Source organism: Girardinichthys multiradiatus, chromosome 9, assembly GCF_021462225.1.
Source record: "Girardinichthys multiradiatus isolate DD_20200921_A chromosome 9, DD_fGirMul_XY1, whole genome shotgun sequence".
Lineage (NCBI taxonomy): Eukaryota > Metazoa > Chordata > Actinopteri > Cyprinodontiformes > Goodeidae > Girardinichthys > Girardinichthys multiradiatus.
Window position 1 is genome coordinate 46255482 of NC_061802.1, and position 26683 is coordinate 46282164.

At 38.9% G+C, this 26683-nt stretch overlaps 1 protein-coding gene and 1 long non-coding RNA gene across 10 annotated transcripts in view; both read right to left on the minus strand.

The window, feature by feature from the left end:
* Nucleotides 1–2756: 2756 nt before the first annotated feature.
* Nucleotides 2757–6630, minus strand: LOC124874333. The gene is made up of 3 exons (XR_007039771.1): nt 6153–6630; nt 5195–5277; nt 2757–3708 (listed from the first exon to the last, which is right to left on the minus strand). It is a non-coding gene; the product is annotated as an uncharacterized LOC124874333 (long non-coding RNA).
* An 11426-nt stretch (nt 6631–18056) lies between these two features.
* Nucleotides 18057–26683, minus strand: part of ect2 (epithelial cell transforming 2) — a 53886-nt gene continuing 45259 nt past the window's right edge. For 7 of the 9 annotated variants that reach the window (XM_047375594.1, XM_047375598.1, XM_047375599.1 and 4 more), the window contains 2 exons: nt 22185–22707; nt 18057–19228 (listed from right to left, as the gene is read on the minus strand). In XM_047375594.1, coding sequence (XP_047231550.1) covers nt 22216–22707 — 492 coding nt within the window. In that variant the 3' untranslated portion in view covers nt 18057–19228; nt 22185–22215. The remainder of the gene's footprint in view (nt 19229–22184; nt 22708–26683) is intronic. The other 2 variants (XM_047375601.1, XM_047375600.1) reach the window with 1 other exon arrangement.

A 26683-nucleotide genomic window follows, 5' to 3' on the forward strand; every position in this document is an offset into this window, starting at 1 on the left:
CTTGCAGCATTCACTGCTCCTGGATGAGCATGTAGAGGCAGTGGACAGTCGCTTGCATTGACTTTGCAGCAATCCTCATACTGAGCATGCATGTAGCGACAGTGGAGAGGAAAACCCCCTTTTAACAAGAAGAAACCTCCAGCACACCCAGAACCAGGCTCAGTGTGAGCGGCCATCTGCCACGACCGAGTGGGGGTTTGAGAGAACAGAGCAGAGGCACAAAAGAACACAGAAGCACTGATCCAGGAGTACTTTCTATAGGGAAGAAAAGTGAAACATTAATGGTTATAGATCTTTTGGAGGCTTCATCTAGGAGAGAAAGACAGCTAAGCAGATGAAATCTGAGCCAGTTTTCAGGTCTAGAGTATGAAAGAGAGCACATACAGTTAATCACAATAGAACCTCAGTCAGTAGCTATGTCTAGGAGAGACAGGGTTAAACACTGAAAGACAGGGCCAAGTGTATCATCTGTATAAGGTGAGCATTAAGTTGTTGGCAGAAACAGCTTGGCCGATGTCCCCCTCCAGGAAGGTGCCACAGCTAAACACAGAGCCAGGTGAAATGTAGCTTCTAGAAAGAGAAAAAACAGAGCGAGAACAAAGTTAAAAGCTGAAATAACATCAAATAACACAAAATTGGAGAGTAGTATGAGAATGTAGCAGAGAGAGTGAAAGTGGTCATTATGTCCTCCAGCAGCCTAAGCCTATATCAGCATATCTACAGAGATAGCTCAGGATAACCTAAGCCACTCTAACTATAAGCTTTATGAAAAAGGAAAGTTTTAAGCCTAGCCTTAAAAGTAGACAGGGTGTCTGCCTCACGGACTAAAACTGGGAGCTGGTTCCACAGGAGAGGAGCCTGATAACTAAAGGATCTGCCTCCCATTCTACTTCTAGAGACTTTAGGAACCACCAGTAAATCTGCAGTCTGAGAACAAAGTTCTCTGTTATATATGGAACAATCAGATCTCTGATGTATGATGGAGCTTGATCATTAAGGGCTTAATATGTGAGAAGGAGAATTCTAAATTCTATTCTGGATTTAACAGGGAGCCAATGAAGGGAAGCTAAACTAGGAGAAATATGATCTATCTTTTTAATTTTCATCAAAATTCTTGCTGCAGCATTTTGGATCAACTGAAGGCTTTTGACTGCATTTTGTGGACATCCTGATAGTAAAGAATTACAGTAGTCCAGCCTTGAAGTAACAAATGCATGGACTAGGTTTTCAGTGTCACTCCTGGATAGGATATTTCAAATTTTGGCAATGTTCCAGAGGTGAAGGAAGGAAATCCTAGAAACCTGTTTAATATGGGATTGAAATGACACATCCTGGTCAAAAATAACACCAATGTTTGTTTTTTTTACTTTATTACCAGAGGTCAGTTTAATGCCATCCACATTAATTGATTAATCAGTTTCTATTTCAAAGATTCTCGTCCAAAGACAAAATCTTCTGTCTCATCTGAATATAGAAGTAGAAAATTCATTCAGGTTTTTATGTCTTCAAGACATGCCTGTAGTCTAACTGGTTGGGCTCATCAGGATTTAAAGATAAATAAAGCTGAGTATCATCAGCATAACAGTGAAAATATATCCCATTGCTGCCTGATAATTTTACCTATTAGAAGCATATACATATAGTGAAGAGAATTGGCTCAAGCACTGAATCCTCCACAATCAACCCTGGACTTTGAAGATGATTTATTGTATCATTTACATGAACAAACTGGAATCTGTCAGACAAATAAGATTTAAACCACCATAGTGCTATTCCCCTGATCCTTACAGTATGTTCCAGCCTTTCTAAGAGAATATTGTGATTGACTGTATCAAATGCAGCACTGAAATCTAACAGAACAAGTACAGACACAAGTCTATCGTCTGAGGCCATAAAAATATCATTAGTGACTTTCAGCAGAGCTGTTTCAGTGCTATGATGAGCTCTGAAACCTGACTGAAAGTCTTCAGATCATTACTGTGTAAATGCTCACACACTTGATTAGCAACTATCTTCTCAAGAATTTTAGATAAGAACGGAAGATTGGATATAGGTCTGTAATTTATTAAGTCATCTTAATCAAGCAAAGGTTTCATAAGTAAAGGTTTAATTACAGCTACTTTAAAAGCACATGTTTTACATGCATTTCTCTCTAAAAACTTGACAAAAATGGGTAATTCCAGGCATTGTTCAGAAGAACAGCATACTTTAATTAAGACATTGATTGAATAGGGATTGCAGAGAATGATATACTGCTCAGCTAAAATTATCTCCAGTGCTTTAAAATGGAAAGCAAAACCGGAGAGACGTGGGAGAAAACGAAAGACTACCATTCGACTGGATCAAAGAGTCAGCCAATGATCAGCTCCAGGGTGATCAAAGGTCTAGAGGTAACTGTGAGTACTGTGACAATTAGAAGACACCTGTGTAAATGGTAAATGGACTGAACTTATATACCACATTTCCAGTCATACACACCACTTAAAGCGCTTTACAATAGAGCCACGTTCACCCAATCGCACTCACTAACGCTCACACATTCATACACCAATACGCAGATCGGTAGGCAACTTGAGGTTAAGTGCCTTGCCTAGGGGCACATCGACATATGGCAGAAGGAAGCTGTGTGAAGCTAATCTATTGTCAAGAAGCCCCTGCAAAGTCCCACTGTTGTGGTTGTATTGTAGAGGATACAATTTCCCAAAAAAATACATCAACTGGCTTAAAGAGAAATGAAGAAACATTTCATGGACAGATGACAATAAGATGGTTTTATTTGGGTTCAATGGCCGCAGACAGTGTGTCAGATGACCCCCATACACTGAACTGAAGCCACAGAACACTCTGAAGATAGTGAAGCATGGTGGTTCAAGCATCATTTGCATATTTCAAAATACATGAAGAGGTCATGTGGCCTTACGCCAAAAAGGAAATCTTGAAATGGATGTTTCAACAAGACAAATACCCTAAACACGCCAGTAAGTGATTAGCATCTTGGTTCCAGACAAACAAAATCAAAGTGCTGTAGTGGCCAGCCCAATCTTTAATCCAATTGAAAACTATTAGAGTGACATCAAAAATGCTGTTTCTGAGGCAAAACCAAGAAATGCAGAGGAATTTTGGAATGTTGTCAAATCATCTTGGGCTGGAATACCTGTTCACAGGTGCCAGACATTGATCGGCTCCATACAACACAAAGATAAAACAGTTTTTAGAAACAGTGGTTAGACAACTAAATATTAGTTTAGTGATTCATAGGAATGATTAATCCTAAAAACCTTCAGTTTATACAGTAAAATATTTGAGTTTGTAAAGAAAAATGAAGACACTGCTAAGTGTTCATTTTTCTTCATATTCGGTAACGTGATTAAATACTGATACATTTTTCTTAATGGTTTGATTTAGAATTTAATGTGTAGTGCATGAAAATAAAAATTATTCTTAGGATTTGGAACTTTACATATATTTTTTTTAAACACACTGCTATTATTTTTAACACAACTGTGAAGTACACCAATCCTGGAAGAAAGAAACTTGAAGTCATGACATTTTGCAATCTATGCATAGATACATTTTCTTTCTTTGAACAGTTAAAACATTGGTATCCACAGGTCACAGTTGTTTAGGTATTTCCAAATGAGAGGATATGTGTGCTTCATATCAGAGTGTTTCCCTTATCTCCCTTCTGAGTCACTTCTGAATCTGGTTCTAGAGGGTGAAAAACAAAAAGCAAACTGAGTAGAATCTGTAAATTACAAAACTCTTATTGTACAACTAGCCTGGCATCTGCTAATAATAAACAGGACAGGATTTATCAGATCAAACCTGGCAAACGGTTATAAAAGAGAACCACTCTGCTTCCATTCCCTCAGAAATATTGTGATGCACTTTAAAATTGTCCATTATCTTTATTGGTCAAAAAACAGACTTCCTAGGATCAGAGCTGATGTTGACACTACTTGTGACAGATGTGGGTTAATGCCAGCAAATTTGATACACATTCTACTTGTACCCGTACTTGTCGTCTTCTGCTTCATCTGGGACCGGGTAGCAGACTCAGTAGAGACACCCAGACTTCCCTCTCCCCAGACACCTCCTCCAGTTCCTCCAAGGGGAGCCCAAGGCATTCCCAGGCCAGCCGAGAGACATAGTCCCTCCAGCGTGTCCTAGGTCGTCCCCTGGGCCTCCTCCGGGCGGAACATGCCTGGAACACCTCGCAAGGGAGGCGTCCAGGAGGCCTCTGGTATAGATGCCTGAGTCACCTCGATGTGGAGGAGCAGCGGCTCTATTCCGAGCTCCTACTGGATGGACGAGCTCCTCACCCTGTTTCTAAGGGAGTGCCCGGCCACCCTGCGGAGGAAGCTCATTTCAGCCGCTTGTATCCGGGATCTCATTCTTTCGGTCATGACCCAAAGTTCATGGTCTTAGGTGAGGGTAGGAACGTAGACCGACCGGTAAATCGAGAGCTTCGCTTTTCGGCTCAGCTCTCTTTTCACCACAACGGAATGGCACAGCATCCCCCCCATTGCTGCGGCAGCCGCACCGATCTGTCTGTTGATCTGCCGCTGCATTCACTCCCCACTTGTGAACAAGACTCCAAGATACATGAACTCCTCCACTTGAGGCAGGAGGCGCATGGAAATCCTGTCCATAAAAGTTATGAACAGGACCGGTGACAAAGGGCAGCCAGATTCAGATAACAACTATTGTTTTGGGTCAGGCTGACTGTTAATTTTCAGTCAGCCTTGAGAGTCTTGCTGGTGCTTCTCAATGGCGAATCCAAACAGCCAAATTCCTGGTCTTTCGCCAGATCCGAGCATACAACTTCTCCAAGATTTATCTCTGAGTCCAGGAACCACAGCCAGCCTGTGATCTTGTAGGATCACATCAAGTTTGCAATTTTGCTCCCTTAACATTTCAGTCTGAGTCTTGATAGCTCTGCAGATCCCTTCGTATAAGCCGGGCAGCCTTGCGATGGCCAGAATTGCTGCCAACGTTTCCCAAATTTCACGATATGCCAGGTAACCGCAAACTCCGAAAAGCAGAAATACTGTTATCAGAAATCCAATTATGTACACATCTTCCACATCCTCCACTGACATCATTGTCAGACACATAATCCTCCGCTTCTGCCAGGAGTCCATTGTGTATCCGGAGGAGAATGTTCCATCTGGACAAGAGGGCTCTCACTTACCGTGTTTTCCTGTCAAAAAAATCTGATCAATTGCGTTGAGAGACCAGCTGACAAGATTCCTAATTCAAAATTCTGGAGAGGCCCTGAAAGAAGACAAGACACAGAGCAAAAGTTGGCAGATTTTAACTTGTGAAAAAAAGTAAAAAATATTTTTCATTTTGATTCTACTTTACAGTTTCTTCATGTATGTCTAACAAATAAAATCACAATAGCATACACAGTGTGAGTCATAACAGAATGCGGTCAATTTCAAGGGGTGTGAATATTTTTGAAAATCACTGCATATTTGTATTTTATGGTTTTTCAGTTTACTGGGATATTTGGGTTTTGAGGCTAGTTTTGTTGTTCTTGAAGATCAGATCTTTGCTCTTAAACAGCAGGTTTTCTAGTTTCTAGAGTTTCAAAAAGTAGAATGTAAAGCAGATCTTTTAGGTGGGGGAGAGACTACACAACTTTCACTGTCATCATAGACTTTAACAGACTAGGTGTTTACACTAACAGACTATACAAAAACCAGTATGCCAGTCTTGTTTGTATCAAAAATATTGTTCTTGGAGTCACTATCTACATCCCATATTCAAGGTCAAGGGTTGGACATGAAAGAATGTCAGATTTAATTTGACAACTACTGAATCAGGACTCTCCCTGGAATTAAGGAGAGAATATGTGAGCAAACATTTTAGTTCCCAAAAATGTTTCATTTTCTGCCTGGATTTCTTACTATTAGGAAAGATCTTTGGTCATGTGTTAGCAAAACTAACTTTTATCAAACATGAAAGCCTCTCTCTGTTGTAAGAGCCTTCAAAAGAGAAGAGCACATCTTTATTTCTCTCTTAGGCAGTTCTTTTGTGAAGAGAATGTACTTATGTCTTAGTCATTCCATGCACATCATATCTATGTAAACTAGACTTTTCTATCATAACAAGTAGTTAAATTATGCATCAACAGGTGCTCTTACTATGTTTGTTTCCTTTTGAACTGATGATGGCAGGTTGGATTCAGCACAGTCCTACAGCTCAGGCTTCAGCCCCCCTTCATCCTCTTTAAAGCTATTCTCCCTTTTTGTTTCACTCTTAAACAGCCACTCAGAAGCACTTTGAAGTGTAGTCAAAGGCAAATATAAAACGAGTGGAGTGTCCTTTGTGAAGAGGTGCCTTTTAGTTATGGCTATTCCCCAGCCTCCTTTGGCCTCAGGCCTGCATGGCAGCCCACCTCCAGTGGCTGGCTGCCTGGCTTGTCATATATATCCAGGAGACATAGATTATCTCTCGAAGCTTTGAAAGGATTGTATTTGAAACGGACAAAGCAGGAATCAACTCCCTATGCAATGACATGCGAGACATTAATGTGGCTAAAATGAAAGGCTTCTTATACAAAACACACCTTGCCTCATTGTGAGGCAGTAGACCCTCTCAAGGTTAGCAAATGTGATTAGAGTTAAGCTGATGGCATCCAGCAAAGGGCTGCAAAGTACAGGGGTTGGACAATGAAACTGGAACACCTGTCATTTTAGTGTGGGAGGTTTCATGGCTAAATTGGACCAGCCTGGTAGCCAGTCTTCATTGATTGCACATTGCACCAGTAAGAGCAGAGTGTGAAGGTTCAATTAGCAGGGTAAGAGCACAGTTTTGCTCAAAATATTTAAATGCACACAACATTATGGGTGACATACCAGAGTACAAAAGAGGACAAATTGTTTGTGCACGTCTTGCTGGCGCATCTGTGACCAAGACAGCAAGTCTTTGTGATGTATCAAGAGCCACGGTATCCAGGGTAATGTCAGCATACCACCAAGAAGGACGAACCACATCCAACAGGATTAACTGTGGACGCAAGAGGAAGCTGTCTGAAAGGGATGTTCGGGTGCTAACCTGGATTGTATCCAAAAAACATAAAACCACGGCTGCCCAAATCACGGCAGAATTAAATGTGCACCTCAACTCTCCTGTTTCCACCAGAACTGTCCGTCTGGAGCTCCACAGGGTCAATATACACGGCCGGGCTGCTATAGCCAAACCTTTGGTCACTCATGCCAATGCCAAACATCGGTTTCAATGGTGCAAGGAGCACAAATCTTAGGCTATGGACAATGTGAAACATGTATTGTTCTCTGATGAGTCCACCTTTACTGTTTTCCCCACATCCAGGAGAGTTACGGTGTGGAGAAGCCCCAAAGAAGCGTACCACCCAGACTGTTGCATGTCCAGAGTGAAGCATGGGGGTGGATCAGTGATGGTTTGGGCTGCCATATCATGGCATTCCCTTGGCCCAATACTTGTGCTAGATGGGCGCGTCACTGCCAAGGACTACCGAGCCATTCTTGAGGACCATGTGCATCCAATGGTTCAAACATTGTATCCTGAAGGCGGTGCCGTGTATCAGGATGACAATGCACCAATACACACAGTAAGACTGGTGAAAGATTGGTTTGATGAACATGAAAGTGAAGTTGAACATCTCCCATGGCCTGCACAGTCACCAGATCTAAATATTATTGAGACACTTTGGGGTGTTTTGGAGGAGCGAGTCAGGAAACGTTTTCCTTCACCAGTATCACACAGTGACCTGGCCACTATCCTGCAAGAAGAATGGCTTAAAATCCCTCTGACCACTGTGCAGGACTTGTATATGTCATTCCCAAGATGAATTGACGCTGTATTGGCCGCAAAAGGAGGCCCTACACCATGCTAATAAATTATTGTGGTCTAAAACCAGGTGTTTTAGTTTCATTGTCCAACCCCTGTACCCGGTGCATTAACTCAGTCAAGATAATTTTTTTTAATCCAAGTTTTAAGTAGTGGCAAAGTTTAGTAAGTCACTCAGTTTTGTGAATGAGATGCATGAATGCAGCTGGGGGCAGCTGTAGCTCAGTGGTGAAGTGGTCATCTTAAAGTTGGTAGGTTTGGACTTTGGTCCTGAAGCTGAAGAAGCCATTGGCCACTCTAACCCTGTGGTCTGCCCTTTTCCTCTGAATGAGAAAGAATAAAAACCTCTATAGACACTAGTGAGAACAATGAAGCAGCAAGAGAATACACTAGAGAACGAATGATCCAGTCAAGAGATAATTTGGTCCACATGCAGACCAGCAATGAGTATCTTCAGTAGAAGTATTTACATACTCTGTTTAATCCTTGAGGGACCTTGGGGTATGAAATATGTACTTTGTGCTTTTTTTTATAATCTCAATATCTCAGTCAGTTTTATGAAACTTGGCCAAGATTTCCTTTACTTTTGATTGCAGGGTATGCAAAATAAGAGCTATACACTCTTTCGTACCGATTTGGTCCTATTGACTCCTATTATAATCACCAATTTTTGATGCACTGTAATCTTGGTACTTTATAATACATTTCCCATGGGCATCAAAATAATCTAAGCCTCAACTTTTAAACTACAGGGAAAACTGGTTTTAGGTGTGATGACCTGTAAAACGCACCATAATCTGTGATTTATGCTTTAGGTCATGAATGCATGGAAAAAATCCTAAAAGAATTCATATGTAGAAAATAAAAAGCTTAATATCTGTGGTTTAGTCTGCAGGTATTAAAAGATTATATGCTGTGAACGTAAAAAAATATGCAATATTTTGGAAAATATTTAGTGTTTTTTCCCTTCAAAAAGTCAGGGTGTTTTCGACAAAAAAGGTATAAAAACAGAAAATATTTTTTTAAAAATTAGAAACATTTTAGATTTAGGAATAGGTCTGAAGTTGTTGAAAAGATTTGATGCAGTGAAAGTGTAAAAAGTGTTTTGGGACACAAGGGTAAAAAGTGTATGTCAATATAAAGGTGCCTCAAGGGTTTACAAGACACCTTTTTTTAAACCACTGTTTAAAATGAAATCAAATTAGGCATTTCCTGTTTAAGGTCAGTTACTTTTTCCAAAATAATTTGCTAAATGCCTGAATATCGAGAGAATTATTTATTAATCACTTTCTCTAAATTTAGCACTTTAAATACACTAAGATTACTTTCCCTTTAAACAATTTGATGAAGATGTCATGGATTTGCAAGCATCTTGGTTTTTTCACCCTATCTTAGTTAAATGTAGGCACATCTATGGATGTACTTTAAACACACTGATTCCTTGTGATTTCATGGAAAAATCTAAAGGACCCTCAACTGCATCAGAAAGAATTGTGCACCTCACTCTGATTCATCCTTGGGTATCATTTTGAGATGCTCGACATGCCACGCTTATCAGTTCAAACAATTATGAGAAAGTATAAATAGCAAGAGAATATCTAGCCATCATAACATTCAGAAAGTTCTGTGTTGATGAATGTGTTTTGGCACAGAATGAGTTCATCAACCTCAGAACAAAAGCAAAAAACCTACTGAAATTGCTGTCTGAAGCTGGTAAGAGTCATTACCCACAGTGAAACTAGTCCACTACTGATATGGGTTGAATGGGTCAAAATTCCAGCAGAGGATACCGTAAACGTCTGACCCGAGTCAAGGGCAGAAATGTTATTCTGCCAAAAATACTAAGGAAATAAATGCAAACTTCTGACAAAAGTCAAATCAAAGCAAAAACAAAACTGTCATTAAACAAAAAGAAATAATTTTGGGGATCTTTACTTTTCATACTTGTATGATGTGTATGTAAACATCTGGTTTTAACTGTAAATGAGCTGGTATAACAAATAGTGCACTAATGCTAATGTGCAGTTGCCAGAGCATCTGGCGGTCACTCAAAATAGTGAGTGTGAGCATTAAACAGCATTTGACAGAGTTATGCTTGAGGGTTTAAATTAGGTCAGGCGGATATGTCATCCGGCTGCCTGGAAGGATGTCACAATGGTCTCATGTTACGTCAAAATTGTAAATGAAAGCAGACATGTTTGGTCGGCTGTAAAAGCAAATGCATTAAAGGACGTGACAGACATAAAAGCATTTTCACAGCAATATCCAACAGCAGTCTATGTATTAATTGAATCATAAATATCTTGGAAGGAGTTTTATTAAAGTGGCTCATCAAAGAAAATGTTGTCATTGTTCAAAATTTCTACCTGTAAGCTAATTCCTTATAGGAATTGATTTGGATTGTCTTTGTAATGACATCTGCCAGGAACCAACAGTTGGAGCTCCATCTTGAAAGTACCCCGGTCACTGAATTATGCCAACCTGCCTAATAAGGGAACACTAAGGTTTTTACTATGCAATAAAAAACCACATGGATCAGAGTTTCAGAATAATCACACTTTAGTGGATTTAGTGTAATTATAAAATTACACTTCCAGTGTCAATCAAGTCGAGATCATTCTTTAAGCACTAACTTGTCACCCAGTTTAGGCATTTATTAGGGTTTAGTGATTAGATTAACTTTCCATGTCCATTCATCCATCCACCTTCTTCCGCTTATCCGGGGTCGAGTCGAGGGGCCAGCAGCCTAAGAAGAGAGACCCGGACTTCCCTCTTCCCAGCCACTGGGCCAGCTCGTCCGGGGGAATCCCAAGGCATTCCCAGCCCAGCCGAGAAACATAGTCCCTCCAGTGTGTCCTGGGTCTTCCTCTGGGCCTCCTCGCAGTGGGACGTGCCCAGAACACATCACCAGGGAGACGTCCAGGAGGCATCCTAACCAAATACCCGAGCCACCTCAACTGGTATCTTGGGGTCTTGCTCAATTTTTGAGCAAGACCCCAAGATACAGGATAGAGGCGACTGTGGCTCAGTAGGAAGAGTAGTCATCTTGCAATCAGAAGGTTGTGGGTTCGATTTCAGCTTCCTCCTACCATAGGTCGATGTGCCCCTGGGCAAGGCACTTAACCTCAAGTTGCCTACCGATCTGCGTATCGGTGTATGAATGTGTGAGCGTTAGTGAGTGCAATTGGGTGAATGTGGCTCTAGTGTAAAGCGCTTTGAGCGGTCTGTATGACTGGAAAAGCACTATATAAGTTCAATCCATTTACCATTTATGTTGGAATAATTGAATAAAGATTTGTCTTATAGTTTCTCCTATTTATTAACTTGACTATTTGATTATATAACTTTTCATGATATATGTGTGAGAAAGGATGTGATGAGTTTGTCTGCAGGCAAAGATCATAAATAGGAGCTGAACTAGCAGAGAAGGAAGCAGTCCAGTTGAGGAGGTCATAAAGATGAAGGCTGATTACACTCAACAAAAGGCACAACTGACCCTACAAGTTGGAGGAGACTGTGGGAAATGTGTTGTTAAAAGATAAAGCTGTTTATGACCTGTTTACGATGCAGTTGTTGTTTTCCCCCATCCTTTAGAGAACAATGTTTTTGTAAACTAGGGACCCCCGAAAGACAATAAAAAGAGGAGGCGGACAGATGCTGTTCAGAGCGGTGCGAGATCTGTAACTGAGCATATCTTGACCGTTTCTCCTCGCAAAGCGAGTAAAAGGAACTAATACTTTGTCTCTCTTTTCTTTTTGTGTTGTTATAAGTATTGTTAGGTTGGTTAAACCTGACAATAATTTGGTCCTTCGAGAGCCGGATTCCAACTACGCCTGATGGTTCCAGCAGGTCGGTAGACTCCAGGAAAAGACCGTGCGCACGACTGTTTTCAACAGGAAGACACACAGACCCTTTCCGGGACTGGATTTCGGCCCGCCCGCTGGAGTCTGACGGCTGACGGAACTCTGAGAGAGAGAGGAGAGGACAAAGTGGTGAGTTGAATCTGGATTTAAAACAAAAGTGTGACGAATGACTGGGGGTCATTGCGTAAAGGAAACAAACCCTGTAAACCTAGGCACTAACAGGTAACAGCAGTGCGCCGGAGTTCTGCTTAAAGTATTAGGGAAAATACTGAAAATTCCGAGGTTATAGGGGACGACAGAGTCCTCTTAAGTATTAAGAAAGTAATACTAAAATTCCGTGTTTCCAGAACGGCGGAGTCTGTGTTTAAGTATTTTAAACAACAACAAAAAAATACTAAGTAAAATCCGCGTTTAAATGTGTGTATGTGAGAAATGAATGGAGGATTTAAACCACTAGGTTTTGCCTCATACCAAAAGCAGTAGGATTGAAAGTGACTAACTTTTGTGGAAGCAAAGGCAAGAATTCTCCACTCGAAAGAGTTGAAGTGAGAATTACCACAAAAGGAGATTTTTCTGTCACCCTACTGAGCAGAATAATCCAGTATTTAGAATACCCTAGGTATTGAGATACTGGACTAACATTAAAATAATAAAAAAAACATGGGAAAAGGGGCTAGTAAAAATAAATTGAAAAACGAACTACAATGCAAAGATTGGAAGTTCATAGAAGCACAAGATCCGAGTAAATTAAAATATTTAGATAAATGGATAACCACATATCATTATGATGGTCATTTAAACTCTAAAAAATTTGTCAATCTACAGGATGCAATAATTGAAAAAACAAAGCATGACCCAAGAAAAATGGAAAAAGAAGGTTATGAGGATGTAGATTATTGGTTAAAAGTAGCTAAAAGGAGAGAGGAAGGAGTAAAGAAGCGTAAGGAGGAATAGAAAAAAAAGGGAGAAGAAAATTGTACGAAACAATTATTGTTTCATAGAGCAGAAAACGTAATGAAGGATAAAAAACAAAAAAAGATAGTCAACACCTTTTTCCATCAAGAAGAGCAGATTTATTATCAAAGCAACAGAGGAAGAGAAAAAGTTAGAGGCAGAGGACAAAACTGCAGGTGTCAGAGAGGGGGAGTGAGTAGAGGAAGTTACAGACAATACACCTCAGGATGCTGGTGTTGTGGGAAAGAAGGACATCTGGCCAGAGATTGTCCTGAATGGAGAAATAATGATTCAGCATGACTAGGACAGATAACAAGTGAAATTGTTCCTAGTACCTCAGACACCAATGAAAACAAAAACCTAAAAACACAGGGGCAGGATATCCTCCTAAATTTCCAGGACCTTCTCTCCCTAGATAGCATAAAACCTGAAGTTACCTTACTGTTGAATGGAAAATCAATTACTTTTCTTTGTGATACTGGAGCATGCAGGACCACCTGTAGAGAAACAATCCCAAATTCCAGACTTAGTGATCAGCAAATAACAGTAAGGTCAGCTAGTGGGAAATTGACACAAGTCTGTGAGTCTGAACCAGTTTGGATAAGAGATCCCAATGAACAGTCATGTCAGCTATCTATTCTAATGTTCCCTGAGTGTCCGGTGAATCTATTGGGACGAGATGGATTACTACATCTGGGGTTAGCATTAATTCCAACCTCAGAAGGACATATTGTAGTAAAGAGAAAAGCAGAACTCAGCCAAGGAGATTATTTCGTGTTAAAAGGAATGGGACCACCTTATTACCACTATTCACTGGATGTTCCAAATAAGCCACCCCTAGATGTAGGGAAAGCTTTACTAACGGAAGGAAGAAATGTCATAACTCGACTACAAGATCAAATGACACCAGATGATCTACATATTACCATGTGGTATAAAAATACTCCTGGACCAGATAAAACTTATGAAGAAGCATTAACTAGAGTAACCCATACAAAAGTCATGGTAACTTATGTTTATGCAGATGGGAAAAGTACGTCAGTTGCTGAAATAGTGTTAGCGGAAGACACTAAGAAGCTCTATAAAATGTGGACAACTCCACACATATCTTTATTCAAGGATAAAGAACTTAAGTGGCAGGACATGGGAAGAATTATGCAGAGGGGAAAAAATGCCACGGACTGGCTTGCAACAACAATGAATACAGAAACTAGTGCATCCACAGGATTAACTAGGAAGCCATTATTCTGGACAGTGACAGTACAGGAAGGGATACATTTGCATACAAAACAACAATGAGAAATATTCCTTACTGAACAGGAGGAACAGTTTTTGAATGAAGTCCCTGATAAATTATGGTCAACAGACCCTACTGAGGTTTTAGTAGGGTCTTAGTGGGTTTAGTAAAGGAGCATTACCTGTTCAGATTAGAGCAAAAACAGAATACAGGCCCAGTGTAAAACAATACCCTTTGAAATATGATGCTCGTGAAGGAATAAAACCAGTAATAAAGGGTTTAATAACTGCAAGGGACACAAAGTTAGTTAAAAAAAAAACTTCAGTTGTGTAAAAATGAGGTTAAATACTTAGGTCATAATTTTAGCGCAGGGGGACGCACAATTGTAGAAGAAAGAAAGACTGCAATATTACAAGTTCTAAAACCAGTAACAAAAAAGCAAATGATGTCATTCCTTGGACTAACTAATTATTGTAGAAACTGGGTGCCAAATTATGCAGAAATAGTAGCTCCATTAATTAAATTAATGTATGAGGAAGAGCTGAAAATGACGTCTGAACTGAAATGGAGTGTAGAAGCTGAAGAAGCATTTACCAACATAAAACAAGTTCTAGTTTCCAGTACTGCTTTAGCATTACCAGATTATAGTAAACCGTTTGTTCAGATGGTAGATTGCAAGGGACATTTTATGACTTCAGTTCTGGTTCAACAACACGGAGATAAAATGAAAATAAAAGCCTATTTCTTTTCAAAACTAGATAGTGTTGCGTGTGTGCAACCATATTATGAGAGTTGTAATTGCAGCCTAAAATGACAGTTGCAGTGCTGCAATAGTGTTGTTTCACCTTTTAATCTTAAGAGTTTCCCATGCAGTTTCAGCATTAATACTGCAGAATTAGGAAAAAAAAAAAAAGAAGAAAAAAAATTAGAAGTGATTTGCAGGATCACGAAATAGTTTATGTGAATGATTTCTCTAAAAAGATGAGAGGGAGAAGACACAAACAGGATATGCATTGGTGACAATGGATAGTGTTAGAAAAGATGCAACAACAAAGCTCACTACAGGAGATAGCAATGTGGAAAAAACATGGAGCTGCATTAAAAGATGAAAACTATATTTGACCAGATAATAAACCTGTCCTACCAAAGAACCTATAAATGGAAGCAATATTTGAGCCATCGTGTTTCATAATGTCTCAACATTGGGGAATAGTAGGACAGATATATTAATATTATATAACATATTGATTAAATTCTAAATAATTCTTATTAAAAATTTTTGTAAAACATGTTTAGCATGTGTAGAACATTATCCACAAGGGAATTTAAGACAACGAAGGGGACAATTTTCAAAACTAAGATACCCTTTTCAAACAATTCATATGGATTTTATTGAGTTAAATCACAGTGAAGGGAAAACGTTTTGTTTAGTCATTATAGATGCATTTTCTAAATGGATAGAACTATTTCCAACTAAACATTACAAGCACTTCAGGGCTAACACCCTATGAAATGTTATTTGGAAGACCATACAGATTACCACAGTTAAAAAATAAGTGGGAGTTAGATGAAGAAGCTAACCTAGTTGATTATATGAGGAGTATGTTAGAAACCAACAGAAATAAATTTAAGCTATGAGGAATGTTCTATTTCCCAGCAGGAAAACTAACTAGTGAAACCAGGAGACTGGGTGTTAATAAGGAGTGTAAAGAAGAAGCATTGGTATTTCACCTAAGTGAGAGGATCCATATTAGTTATTAACCACTGCAAGGGCAGTAAAATAGCTGAGAGATCAACCTGGATTCACCTTACACATTGTAAAAAGATCATTTTGGTTGAAAGCTCCGTAAGGGGAAGTGATTTATAGACTGATAATAGGGTGGACCCAGACATTTAGAGGCTGGAGAGACCCGAAAGTCAGTGAAGACAATTAAGACACTGGAACCATTTAGAGGAGTGAAAATTTCACTCAAAATGATTTCTAGATGGATGAGCAATGCTTTCCGATGCTGGGTGGTTATATATTTTTTCCTTATATTGATTTTTTTTTAACAGTTCTAGAGATGTGTCTGCTGCTAGAACTCTGTGTGGCATTGACCTGTTGTCTAATCTGAGCTGCTGTTAACCCATGATTTCTTAGGCTGGTGACTCAGATGAACTTATTGTCTGCAGCAAAGGTGACCCTTGGTCTTCCCGTCCTGGGGCGTTCCTCATGTGAGCCAGTTTCTTTGTAGTGCTTGATGGTTTTTGCGACTGGACTTGGGGACACTTTCAAAGTTTTCCCAATTGTTCAGACTGACTGACCTTCATTTCTTAAAGTAATGATGGCCCCTCTTTTTTCTTTACTTAAGCTGCTTTTTTCTTGCCATAATACAAATTCTATGTCTATTCAGTAGGACTATCAGCTGTGTCCACCTCCTGCACAACACAACTGATAGTCCCAACCCCATTTATAAGGCTTGAAATCCCACTTATTAAACCTGACAGGGCACACCTGTGAAGTGAAAACCATTTCAGGTGACTACCTCTTGAAGCTCATCAACAGAATGCCAAGAGTGTGCGGAGCAGTAATCAAAGCAAAAGGTGGCTACTTTGAAGAACCACTTTTTTGTTCAGTATATAATTCAACGTGTGTTAATTCATACTTTTGATGCCTTTAATGTGAAGCTACAATATTCATAGTCATGAAAATAAAGACAACTCTTTGAATGAGAAGGTGCATCCAAACATTTGGTCTGTACTGTATGTGAATTTTTAATGAAAACTGAATATTTAATTTAATTCAAATTCAAAAATACTTTATTCATCCCAAAGTGAAATTAATTGATGTTGTAGCTCATATTATGCAGGCTTTTTCAAAGAACCGTTGTAGATGCTGATGGCTGTGGACAGGAAGGATCTCAGTCTCACAAGCTGTGGTCCGTTTGTCAGGTAGTCATTGATACAGGAGATTGTTGAGGGTTTCTCAACAATCTCCTGTAGAGGTCTGTCTTACAGCAGATCCGAAGAAGCCTTTGACAGAAGACTCTGTTGTACAACAGTCTCATGAAGACAAGAAGAAGGGTCTATGGTTAAGGTGGAAGATAAAACATTTGAGGTGTGACAGGAAATCTGTGGGTCAAAGGAGGGTGGGATGTCTGGCTGTGAGCAGGAAAGGAGGATGGTGAGCTTGCTTCTGAATTGAACCGATTAAGGAATGTGTTCATTTCATTGGTTCTGTCCAGACGTCCATCGGTCTGATCGTCCTGCTTGAAGCCTGTGATCTTTTTCATCCCTGACCATACATCTCTTCACAGTAACATGTCCAGGATTACACCAAGTGTTGTTCACAAGTACTGCCAGTCCACCTCGTTTGCCGCTCCTCTTTAAACTCGTCTGCTTGTATGGTCAGAAAGCCTGATAGAGAGACGCTGGAGTCAGGAATATGATCCTGCAGCCATGTCTCAGTGAAACACGATCTCACATTGCCCATCATGATCGATGGAAGAGATGGTTTGAACTTCCTCCTTCTCTTTACTAATACTCTGCATCCATGGTGCCTCCTTTTCAACTCATCAGGGATTGGGGTTGTAGTTTGAAGTATTATGTGAGCTTTTCAGATATGAATCAGCTGCTCCCAGTTGCAGCCCTGTTGCCATGGTGATGCATCATAACAAATGTCCAAAAGTAATAAAGTATCAGCAAAAATCCTTCCAGCTGCACAGTATCCAATACTGTACAGGATAATTGTCCAAAGAAAAAAAAATCTATTTAATGCACCAGAAGAGGAATTTGGGTTCTAAAAAAAATGTATCAGAATGAAGAGTAACAGAGCTAGTGCAACCTGCTGCCACCTTGAGCGGCACAAACTTAATGGGGTTTCACTGTTTTTTCACATGAACATGTTGGGTACACATGTTGTGGAAACACATCTGGATGCCCTTTTCTAACATTTAGCTTAATTTAAATATTTTCTGCAATATATAAACTAACTTCTGATCATGTATATTCAAAACGTCAGCACACTCAAACATTTAAAACCTTTTTCCAACAATGAAGAGGAGAAAGAAGTTTATTTTTACACCAGTGATTTGCCATATTTAGTCAGCACCCCAACAAATTTAAATTATTAATATTTCTTTTCATGGCCTGGTTACAAAAGACATACACAAAGGGGAAAAAGCCATGTTTAAGTGCATTTAATATGGAGATAAAACAACTAGTGACAAAATAAACAGTAATACAAAATGACAGACAAATAGGAATGAACATAAATAGCATCAAAAGATCGTCCACAGTCTAACTATTCATAAAAAATATGTACACTGATATAACACCCCTACACACTGCAGATGATAATGTGCATTCATTAAAGAAGGCATACATTAAAGAAGGCTTTATTCTTCCCAATCTCGAGTGTTAAAATAGCTTTATAAAAGCTGTAAACTATATTAAGTTTACATCAGGATAGGCCAAATAAAACAACTGTAGTTAAACGTAAAACCACCTCTTCCCCACTAAAAATAAGAAGGTGTCTGTTAATATAAAAGTTTGTCCAAAAAAAATTGGCAAGAGAAAAATTGACTAAACTTTGTCATTTCAGGAAGAGTTGAACATTAATTGGTTAAATAGAAAAGCATCATCTTTGAAATCAACATTACATTAACAAATCAATATTCCAGATTCCAGAGACATCCTGTGAAAGGTCATGAACAAATATGTACTCCTGCTGTACATTTAATGTCAGCATGTCACTATAAAAGCAAATGTCAGGAATGGGAAAAATGACCCATCAGATAAACAGAAGTAGTCCAACTTAATGTAGGACATCAGCAAAAAGTAACAAAAAGAGTCTCCTTCATTTTTTTTATTCTGCCAGGAACCTTTCCAGTCTTTGCTGTCCCTCTCCTGCAGCCCCCAGTATGACAAAGTTCCATTCCAGCTAGAAGTTACTAATACAAGCAACATCAATAACCTGCATCAGGATTCAGAACAGTTGATTTATTGTTTTCATCCTGTTCTGCTAATGGGAAAACTGAGAACATGACAATTCTGATACTGGCAAATATCAGTATGTCCTTACTGCAAGTTTTATCTCCAAAATACTGTCAAATACAGCTTCCTACATGTGGAAAGACCATTCAGAGCTTCAGCATGAAAAAGTTGGCCCTGCAACTGTGCTGATTTAACCACACACACACCCATACACACACACTTCTCTGAGTTTATCTTGCTGGTAGAAGTTGGTTCAAAACCAAGAAAAACGTCAGAAGAGGTGGGTAGTTGACCGGGTAAATGTGTGATACTTCCTCTCAAACATGGATGGCAGATTGACCATGGAGGGGGAATGTTGTGCCTGCAAACAGTAGGAAAGACAAAGGAATAGGAACATATTTAATGTAGAACAAAAAAATCTGATCTTCTTTCCCATGTTTGCAGTTAAAAGATTTAGTGTGGAGTCTGTTGTAACACAAACAGTTATTTAAAATGTCTTCAGAATAATACAGATACTGATATCGCCTGTATGATACCAACAATATGAAAGAGTGCTGCTCAAGTGGCCTCTGTCGGTGTTCATTGTCAAACATGGATCAGCAAATATGAAGCAAAAACTAGTTATTTCATTCATCTGACATTGCATTACCTAAACAGTCAACAGCATGCAAAACCAAAGCTCAATCATCTAAGTTCCCTCACGCTTTTTAAATGTCAAACTTCGAAGATTTTTCAGATACAAGTTTTTTCCTCCACAAAATTACAGTCCCAGGAAATTCTTTATTCATATTCTATACTTTCTCAGACTGCATAGGAACCCTGAAATAAGCAATTTCTATAATTTTTAAAGCCACTATTAACAGAATAATTATTCATAAGGCTGGCAGATATAGCTTTAAAATTATTTTCATTCAACCAAGAGGTCAATTTCTGATACGATGTGAGGCAGGCATCTTCAAAAAATAAAACTGCAAATGTTTTGGATTTGAAAAAAAGCTGTCTGTTTAAAAATGGCATGCTGAAAATTAGCTATACTCTTCTTAATCCATAATGGAAAATCTTTAATGGCATTACAACAATAAAAGCCCTCTTGTAACTGCTGTCCATCTTTTTGCAAGTTTACACAGCTTATTTTGATAATTTAGCTTTGGTGATGAGCTTTGAGCCTATAACGCCTCCCTGCCATCACCCTAATCTTTAGATTTCTCCACAGATTCTCTGTTAGATTCAAGTCAGGACTATGGCCGGGCCACTCCAACATGTTAATATTACTTCCTGTCAGAAGAAACGTGGGTGAAATTAAAAAATTACTACAAACCTAAATCTTTCAGGGTTAAAAATTATGTAGTCAATCTATTGAAATGGATATACAACAGTAAGTACTCTGGTAAAAACATGGAAGTAAATTTGGATATTAGGCAATGCCTTGGAGCGAAATAGGAGTGGGAAAGGATGAATGAGCAAAGGGAACTTTTCCACCAAACTGGTTCCAGTGCTTACTAAGCACTACTGTGGTAGCAATGCAGGATTTCATTTTTCATTTATAGTAAAGAGAACTTTTTTCACCTTCAGAAAAAGTGTCAAACTTTTAGATACATGTTAATTTATATTCATTTTGTGGTGAAAAAATTGCTGGGAGAAGCCCTTTAATAAACCTTTTACAGACACAAGGTACAGTGCTGTGAAAAAGTATTTGCCCCTTAAAATTTATTTTGTTTTTGCTTTGTTGTCACACTTGAATATTTTTAGATTACCAAACTAAATTTATTTTCGGATAATATCTGAAACGGCCTAGCCAGAGTCTGGAGTTAAATTCAATTCAGATTCTGCAATTAGACCTTAAACATGCTGTTTCTTGATGTATACTGTTGCTGATAAGGGTGGCACAAAATACAGATTAAAAATACTTTATGAAAATAACATTTAAAAAGGGGTATAAATCACACTTTTAATTAAGCCCCTGTGTTAAAAATAGCTTTTATTTGTCTGATGTAATATTCTAATCTTCATTAACGCTTCATTAACTGTAAACAGAAAATCATTCATTTTTTTCCTTATTGAATGAAGAATTTGAAAAAGGCCAATGGCTAATTATTTAATTATTAGCCTCTTACTAACAGTCCTGTTACTCCTCTGTTTAGAAGTAAAGCAGTTAGTGTCTATGGCTAACATTAAAATGTGTAGCGTTAGTTTTGTTTGGGATAAAAACGTTATACATATTTCAACGGTCACAAGGCTTATTCAACAAGAAAGGAATATCTTTAAGAGCTGGTTATGAAGACCCAGTCTGAAGCTTGTAGTTGAGTAGGAACTGGTCAGAAACCAACCTAAACTGCCAACTCTGACAAAAGAAAACATGGAAAAAAAAATCAAGAGCATCAAAACAGAACTTCTGATTAGTACATTCAAATGGAGCAGATGATCTCTGTTTACACCTGAATCCATGGTACATGCATGACACATGGATATGATTACCTCTTATTTATTGTTCTACTATACAAGTTGTTTTATTTAAATGGGTGCTGACTTGCCTACTACAAATTGGTTTTGCACGAATACAACAATAGAAACATGGTCATATTATGTTTTTAATTCATTTCAAATACCAAAATTGTAATATGTGTTAGGAGTCTTCAATTTAATTCAATAGACTAACACAGAGACCTCTAAAAAGATTCCTAAAGAGATTTTAAAAGCGTCCTGCTTTATGTCTAAGAAAAGACTTGATCAAAGATGTATGAAAGTCAATTGTCAAGATCTTTTAGCTAAAGATGGAAAAACACAATATTTTGTGATGTTATCCATCCATAGTAATGTTCAAATCCTCTACAAAAACCACACAAAGAAATAAAAATAAGATAATATGAGTTGAAGAGCTTTGTTTCCATGATATATAAAGTGCTGGATAGACAACAAACATTTAAAGCTTTGTCCAAGCTTTAAATTGATCAGATTCAATCACATACTATATATTTGTATACAGTATAAGTTTAAAGCCCAGATAGATTTATTAGAAACATTGTCCAAATCAACCCTTAAAATCTTTGCCCCGCCTCTCATCTATGCCAGTTTTAAGTCACTTCTTGAACACATCCATTGAAGACTGTTTTTAGCAGAGGAGATCCTTGTTCCGAATTACTATTGCTGCAGGGTCTTCGATTCTATAGAGTTGATTTGGGTCAAAAACTTCACCAGTGTCATTTGTTTATTTAATGTCAAATGCAGAACACACCACAGTGAGTGAAGTTTAATTCTACTTTAGAAGTGGTATTGGTGAACCCTTAGATGAGATCAGACAACAGTTAAGCTTTGCTCACATGGGACTCCAGCACTGAACTCTGCGATGGTTTAGATCAGAGTCTCTCTGCGAGGACTGGTCAGGACATCATTGCGTGGCTCCACTTCAGGATCCCTGCATGACTCAGAAAAGGTCCTGGTTTTTATGTCAACACTTTGAGGAGCAAGAGCTCTTGGCTGAAAACCTCCTGAAGTAAGAGGTCTGGAGAAATCCTGGCCAGACTTCAGTTGGATATTTTTAAACTGAGTAGAGCTATGAACATCTTGTGGTAATGTGGGTTTCTGCAGACTGGATTGAATCATTGGTACAGCCTGAGAGGTGGATTTGTATTCTTGGATAACAGAGTTGTATTTGAGGTCAGGACCTATGGTGGATTCTGATACGATATGGGTGGATGGTCTTTTGTCTGGGGTACAGGGGGTACGGATACACACAGGGATTCTGGTTTTGATAGGGGGGTGATCCAGAGAATTAGAGCGCAGAACCACAACGCTGTTTTTGGTAGATTCATTCAGGCTGAAAGTGGAAGCAGAACGAGGCATCTGAAGCACACAACAGAAAGAGGACATATGGAGCACAGGTTGTGACATAAAAAAAACAACAAAAAACAGAAAAAGTAAATTGGCAAGAACCATACAAGTCCACAATAATCCAACTGGAAAATACAAACATCATAAAACAATTTTTAGTCTATCGCATATTTTTTATCTTTCAGAACTTTTTCACCCAAATGACTAAAGCCATAGAGGTTAGTCTTTACTTCATCAAGAGACAAGCTGTTGGGCAGGGGGTTCATTGTATCAGGTGGGGTTACAGCAGGTAAGCACACCAGAGACACTTTCTGCTTAGATACATCAGTCATAAAGTAGCTATCACCTTACGACCTTCTTTCTAATATTTAGTAGGCCCCAACTAGTTTCCTAATCCAAATTGCAAAGCACTGAAATCACTTCTGTTTGTTGTTGTACCGTCTACCAGGAAAGATCAGTTCTCAGACTTCTAATCTGATTTAGTGTTAAATACAGATAAGGTCATTATAGTGAGGGATTTTAACATTCATATTGAAACTGAAAGTGATATACTAAATATAGCCATTAATGCTATCTTGAACTCAATTGGCTTTTTCTTTAAAACATTAGCAAACCTACCCACCTTTGTCTTCGTTCTCTTGACCTTGTGCTGACATATGGCATTGAATATAAATAAATAACAATATTTCCTCATAACCCTATCCTGTCTGACCATTTTTAATAGCCTTTGGGTTTAATTTAACTGAGTACTCTACACCCAAAAGAAATTTTTTTATTTAGTAGATCATTATCAGACAATGCTGTAACAACCTTTAAAGAATCGGTTTTTAATTCCCCATACCAGAAAAACACAGAGGAAGGCAATGATTTTGTTTCTTCCCCTTAAATTGATTCTCTTGTTCATTGTGTTACTTCCTCACTGCGTGGTGCATTAGACAATGCAGCCCCCCTGTAAAGGAAAGTAATTATTCATAGGAGACTAGCTCCCTGGTTTAATTCAGAGCTGCGTACTTTAAAGCACACTGTTAGAAAATTGGAGAGAAAATGGCGCTCTACACACCTAGAGGAGTCCTACTTAATTTGAAAAAAATAGTCTGCTGTTGTATAAAAAGACTCTTCACCAAGCTAGGCAGCTTATTTCGCATCATTAATAGAAGATAATAATAATGATCCTAGGTTTCTTTTTAGTACAGTTGCCAAACTTACAGAGTCATAGCTCTGTTGAGCCATCCATTCCCTTAGCGCTTAGCAATAATGAGTGAGAAATCATTGGCGGTAACTGTAGAAACTGATCTATGTTTGCACAGCTTTGATCCAGTGGAGCTTCCTGAGTTATCAAAAATATTAGCTTCATCTAAACCTTCAACTTGTATGTTAGACCCAATCCCAACCAAATTATTTAAGGAAGTGTTCCCTCTGATTACCAGTCCCATTTTAGGCATGATTAACCTATCCTTAGTAAATGGATATGTACCACAGGCTTTTAAGGTAGCTGTAATTAAACCTTTACTTGAGAAATCTTCACTTGATCAAGATGTTTTAATAAATTACAGACCTATATCCAATCTTCTGTTTTTCTTTAAAAGTCTTGAGAAAAAAGTTGCTAATCAAGTGTGTGAGCATTTAGACATTAATGATCTGTTTGAAGAGTTTGAGTCAGGCTTCAGGACTTGTTCCGTTACTTGTTCTGTTAGATCTCAGTGCTGCATTTGATACAGTCGATCACAATATTCTCTTAGAAAGGCTGGAACATGCTGTAGGGATCAGGGGAACAGAACTAGGCTGGTTTTAATCTTACTTCTCTGACAGGTTCCAGTTTGTTCATGTAAATGATAAATCATGACAAGACAAGTTGTCGTCTTTGGACCGGAATCTTTGAAAAAGAAACTGCTTAGTCAATCAATTAATGTGGACGGCATTAAATTGACCTCTGCTAATAAAGTAAAAAACCTTGGTGTTATTCTTGACCAGGACATGTCATTTAAATCCCATATTAAACAGGTTTATAGGATTTCCTTCCTTCACCTCCGGAGTATTGCTAAAATTAGAAATATCCTATCCAGGGGTGATGCTGAAAAACTAGTTCATGCATTTGTTACTTCAAGGCTGGACAATTGTAATTCCTTACTATCAGAAGGTCCACAAAATGCAGTTAAAAGCCTTCAGCTGATTCACAATGCTGCAGCAAGAGCTCTGATGAAAATTAAAAAGAGAGATTATATTTCTCCTATTTTAGTTTCCCTTCATTGGCTCCCTGTTAAATCCAGAATAGAATTTAAAATTCTCCTCCTCACATATAGGGCCCTTAATGATTTAGCTCCATCATACATCAGAGACCTGATTGTTCCATATGTTCCTAACAGAGCACTTTGTTCTCAGACTGCAAGTTTACTGGTGGTTCCTAGAGTCTCTAGAAGAAGAATGGGATACAGATCCTTGAGTTATCAGGCTCCTCTCCTGTGGAACCAGCTCCCAGTTTTAGTCCGTGAGGCAGACACCCTGTCTACTTTTAAGGCTAGGCTTAAAACTTTCCTTTTTCATAAAGCTTATAGTTAGAGTGGCTTAGGTTATCCTGAAACTATCTCTGTAGTTATGCTGCTATAGGTTTAGGCTGCTGGAGGACATAATGACCACTTTCACTCTCTCTGCTATATTCTCTTACTACTGTCCAATTTTGCGTTATTTGCTGTTATTTCAGCTTTTAACTCTATGTTCTCTGTTTTTTCTCTTTCTATAAGCTACATCTTACCTGGCTCTGTGTTTAGCTGTGGCACCTTCTTGGAGGGGGGCATCACCCAAGCTGTTGCTGCCAACAGCTTAATGGTCACCTTATATAGATGGTAATGGACTGAACCTACAGGTCCTTCTCAAAATATTAGCATATTGTGATAAAGTTCATTATTTTCCATAATGTTATGATGAAAATTTAACATTTATATATTTTAGATTCATTGCACACTAACTGAAATATTTCAGGTCTTTTATTGTCTTAATACGGATGATTTTGGCATACAGCTCATGAAAACCCAAAATTCCTATCTCACAAAATTAGCATATTAAAAGGGTCTCTAAACGAGCTATGAACCTAATCATCTGAATCAACGAGTTAACTCTAAACACCTGCAAAAGATTCCTGAGACCTTTAAAACTCCCAGCCTGGTTCATCACTCAAAACCCCAATCATGGGTAAGACTGCCGACCTGACTGTTGTCCAGAAGGCCACTATTTACACCCTCAAGCAAGAGGGTAAGACACAGAAAGACATTTCTGAACGAATAGGCTGTTCCCAGAGTGCTGTATCAAGGCACCTCAGTGGGAAGTCTGTGGGAAGGAAAACGTGTGGCAGAAAACGCTGCACAACGAGAAGAGGTGACCGGACCCTGAGGAAGATTGTGGAGAAGGGCCGATTCCAGACCTTGGGGGACCTGCGGAAGCAGTGGACTGAGTCTGGAGTAGAAACATCCAGAGCCACCGTGCACAGGCGTGTGCAGGAAATGGGCTACAGGTGCCGCATTCCCCAGGTCAAGCCACTTTTGAACCAGAAACAGCAGCAGAAGCGCCTGACCTGGGCTACAGAGAAGCAGCACTGGACTGTTGCTCAGTGGTCCAAAGTACTTTTTTCGGATGAAAGCAAATTCTGCATGTCATTCGGAAATCAAGGTGCCAGAGTCTGGAGGAAGACTGGGGAGAAGGAAATGCCAAAATGCCAGAAGTCCAGTGTCAAGTACCCACAGTCAGTGATGGTCTGGGGGTTAGGTCAGCTACAATTTTCTTTGTGAGAGCAGACAGCAAAGAAAAGGTGGAGGGGTGGCCACTTTGTTTAAAAATTTACTAAACTGTAAAAAAGTATTTCTGGGCAAATTTGACTCTTTTGAATATTTGGCTATCCAGGTAAAGAGCCCGGTCCGAACCATGTTCTTGAATATTTACAGGCCTCCTAAGTCCATAAACGTTTTTAGTGATTTTAATGAGCTTTTATCTGTGATAT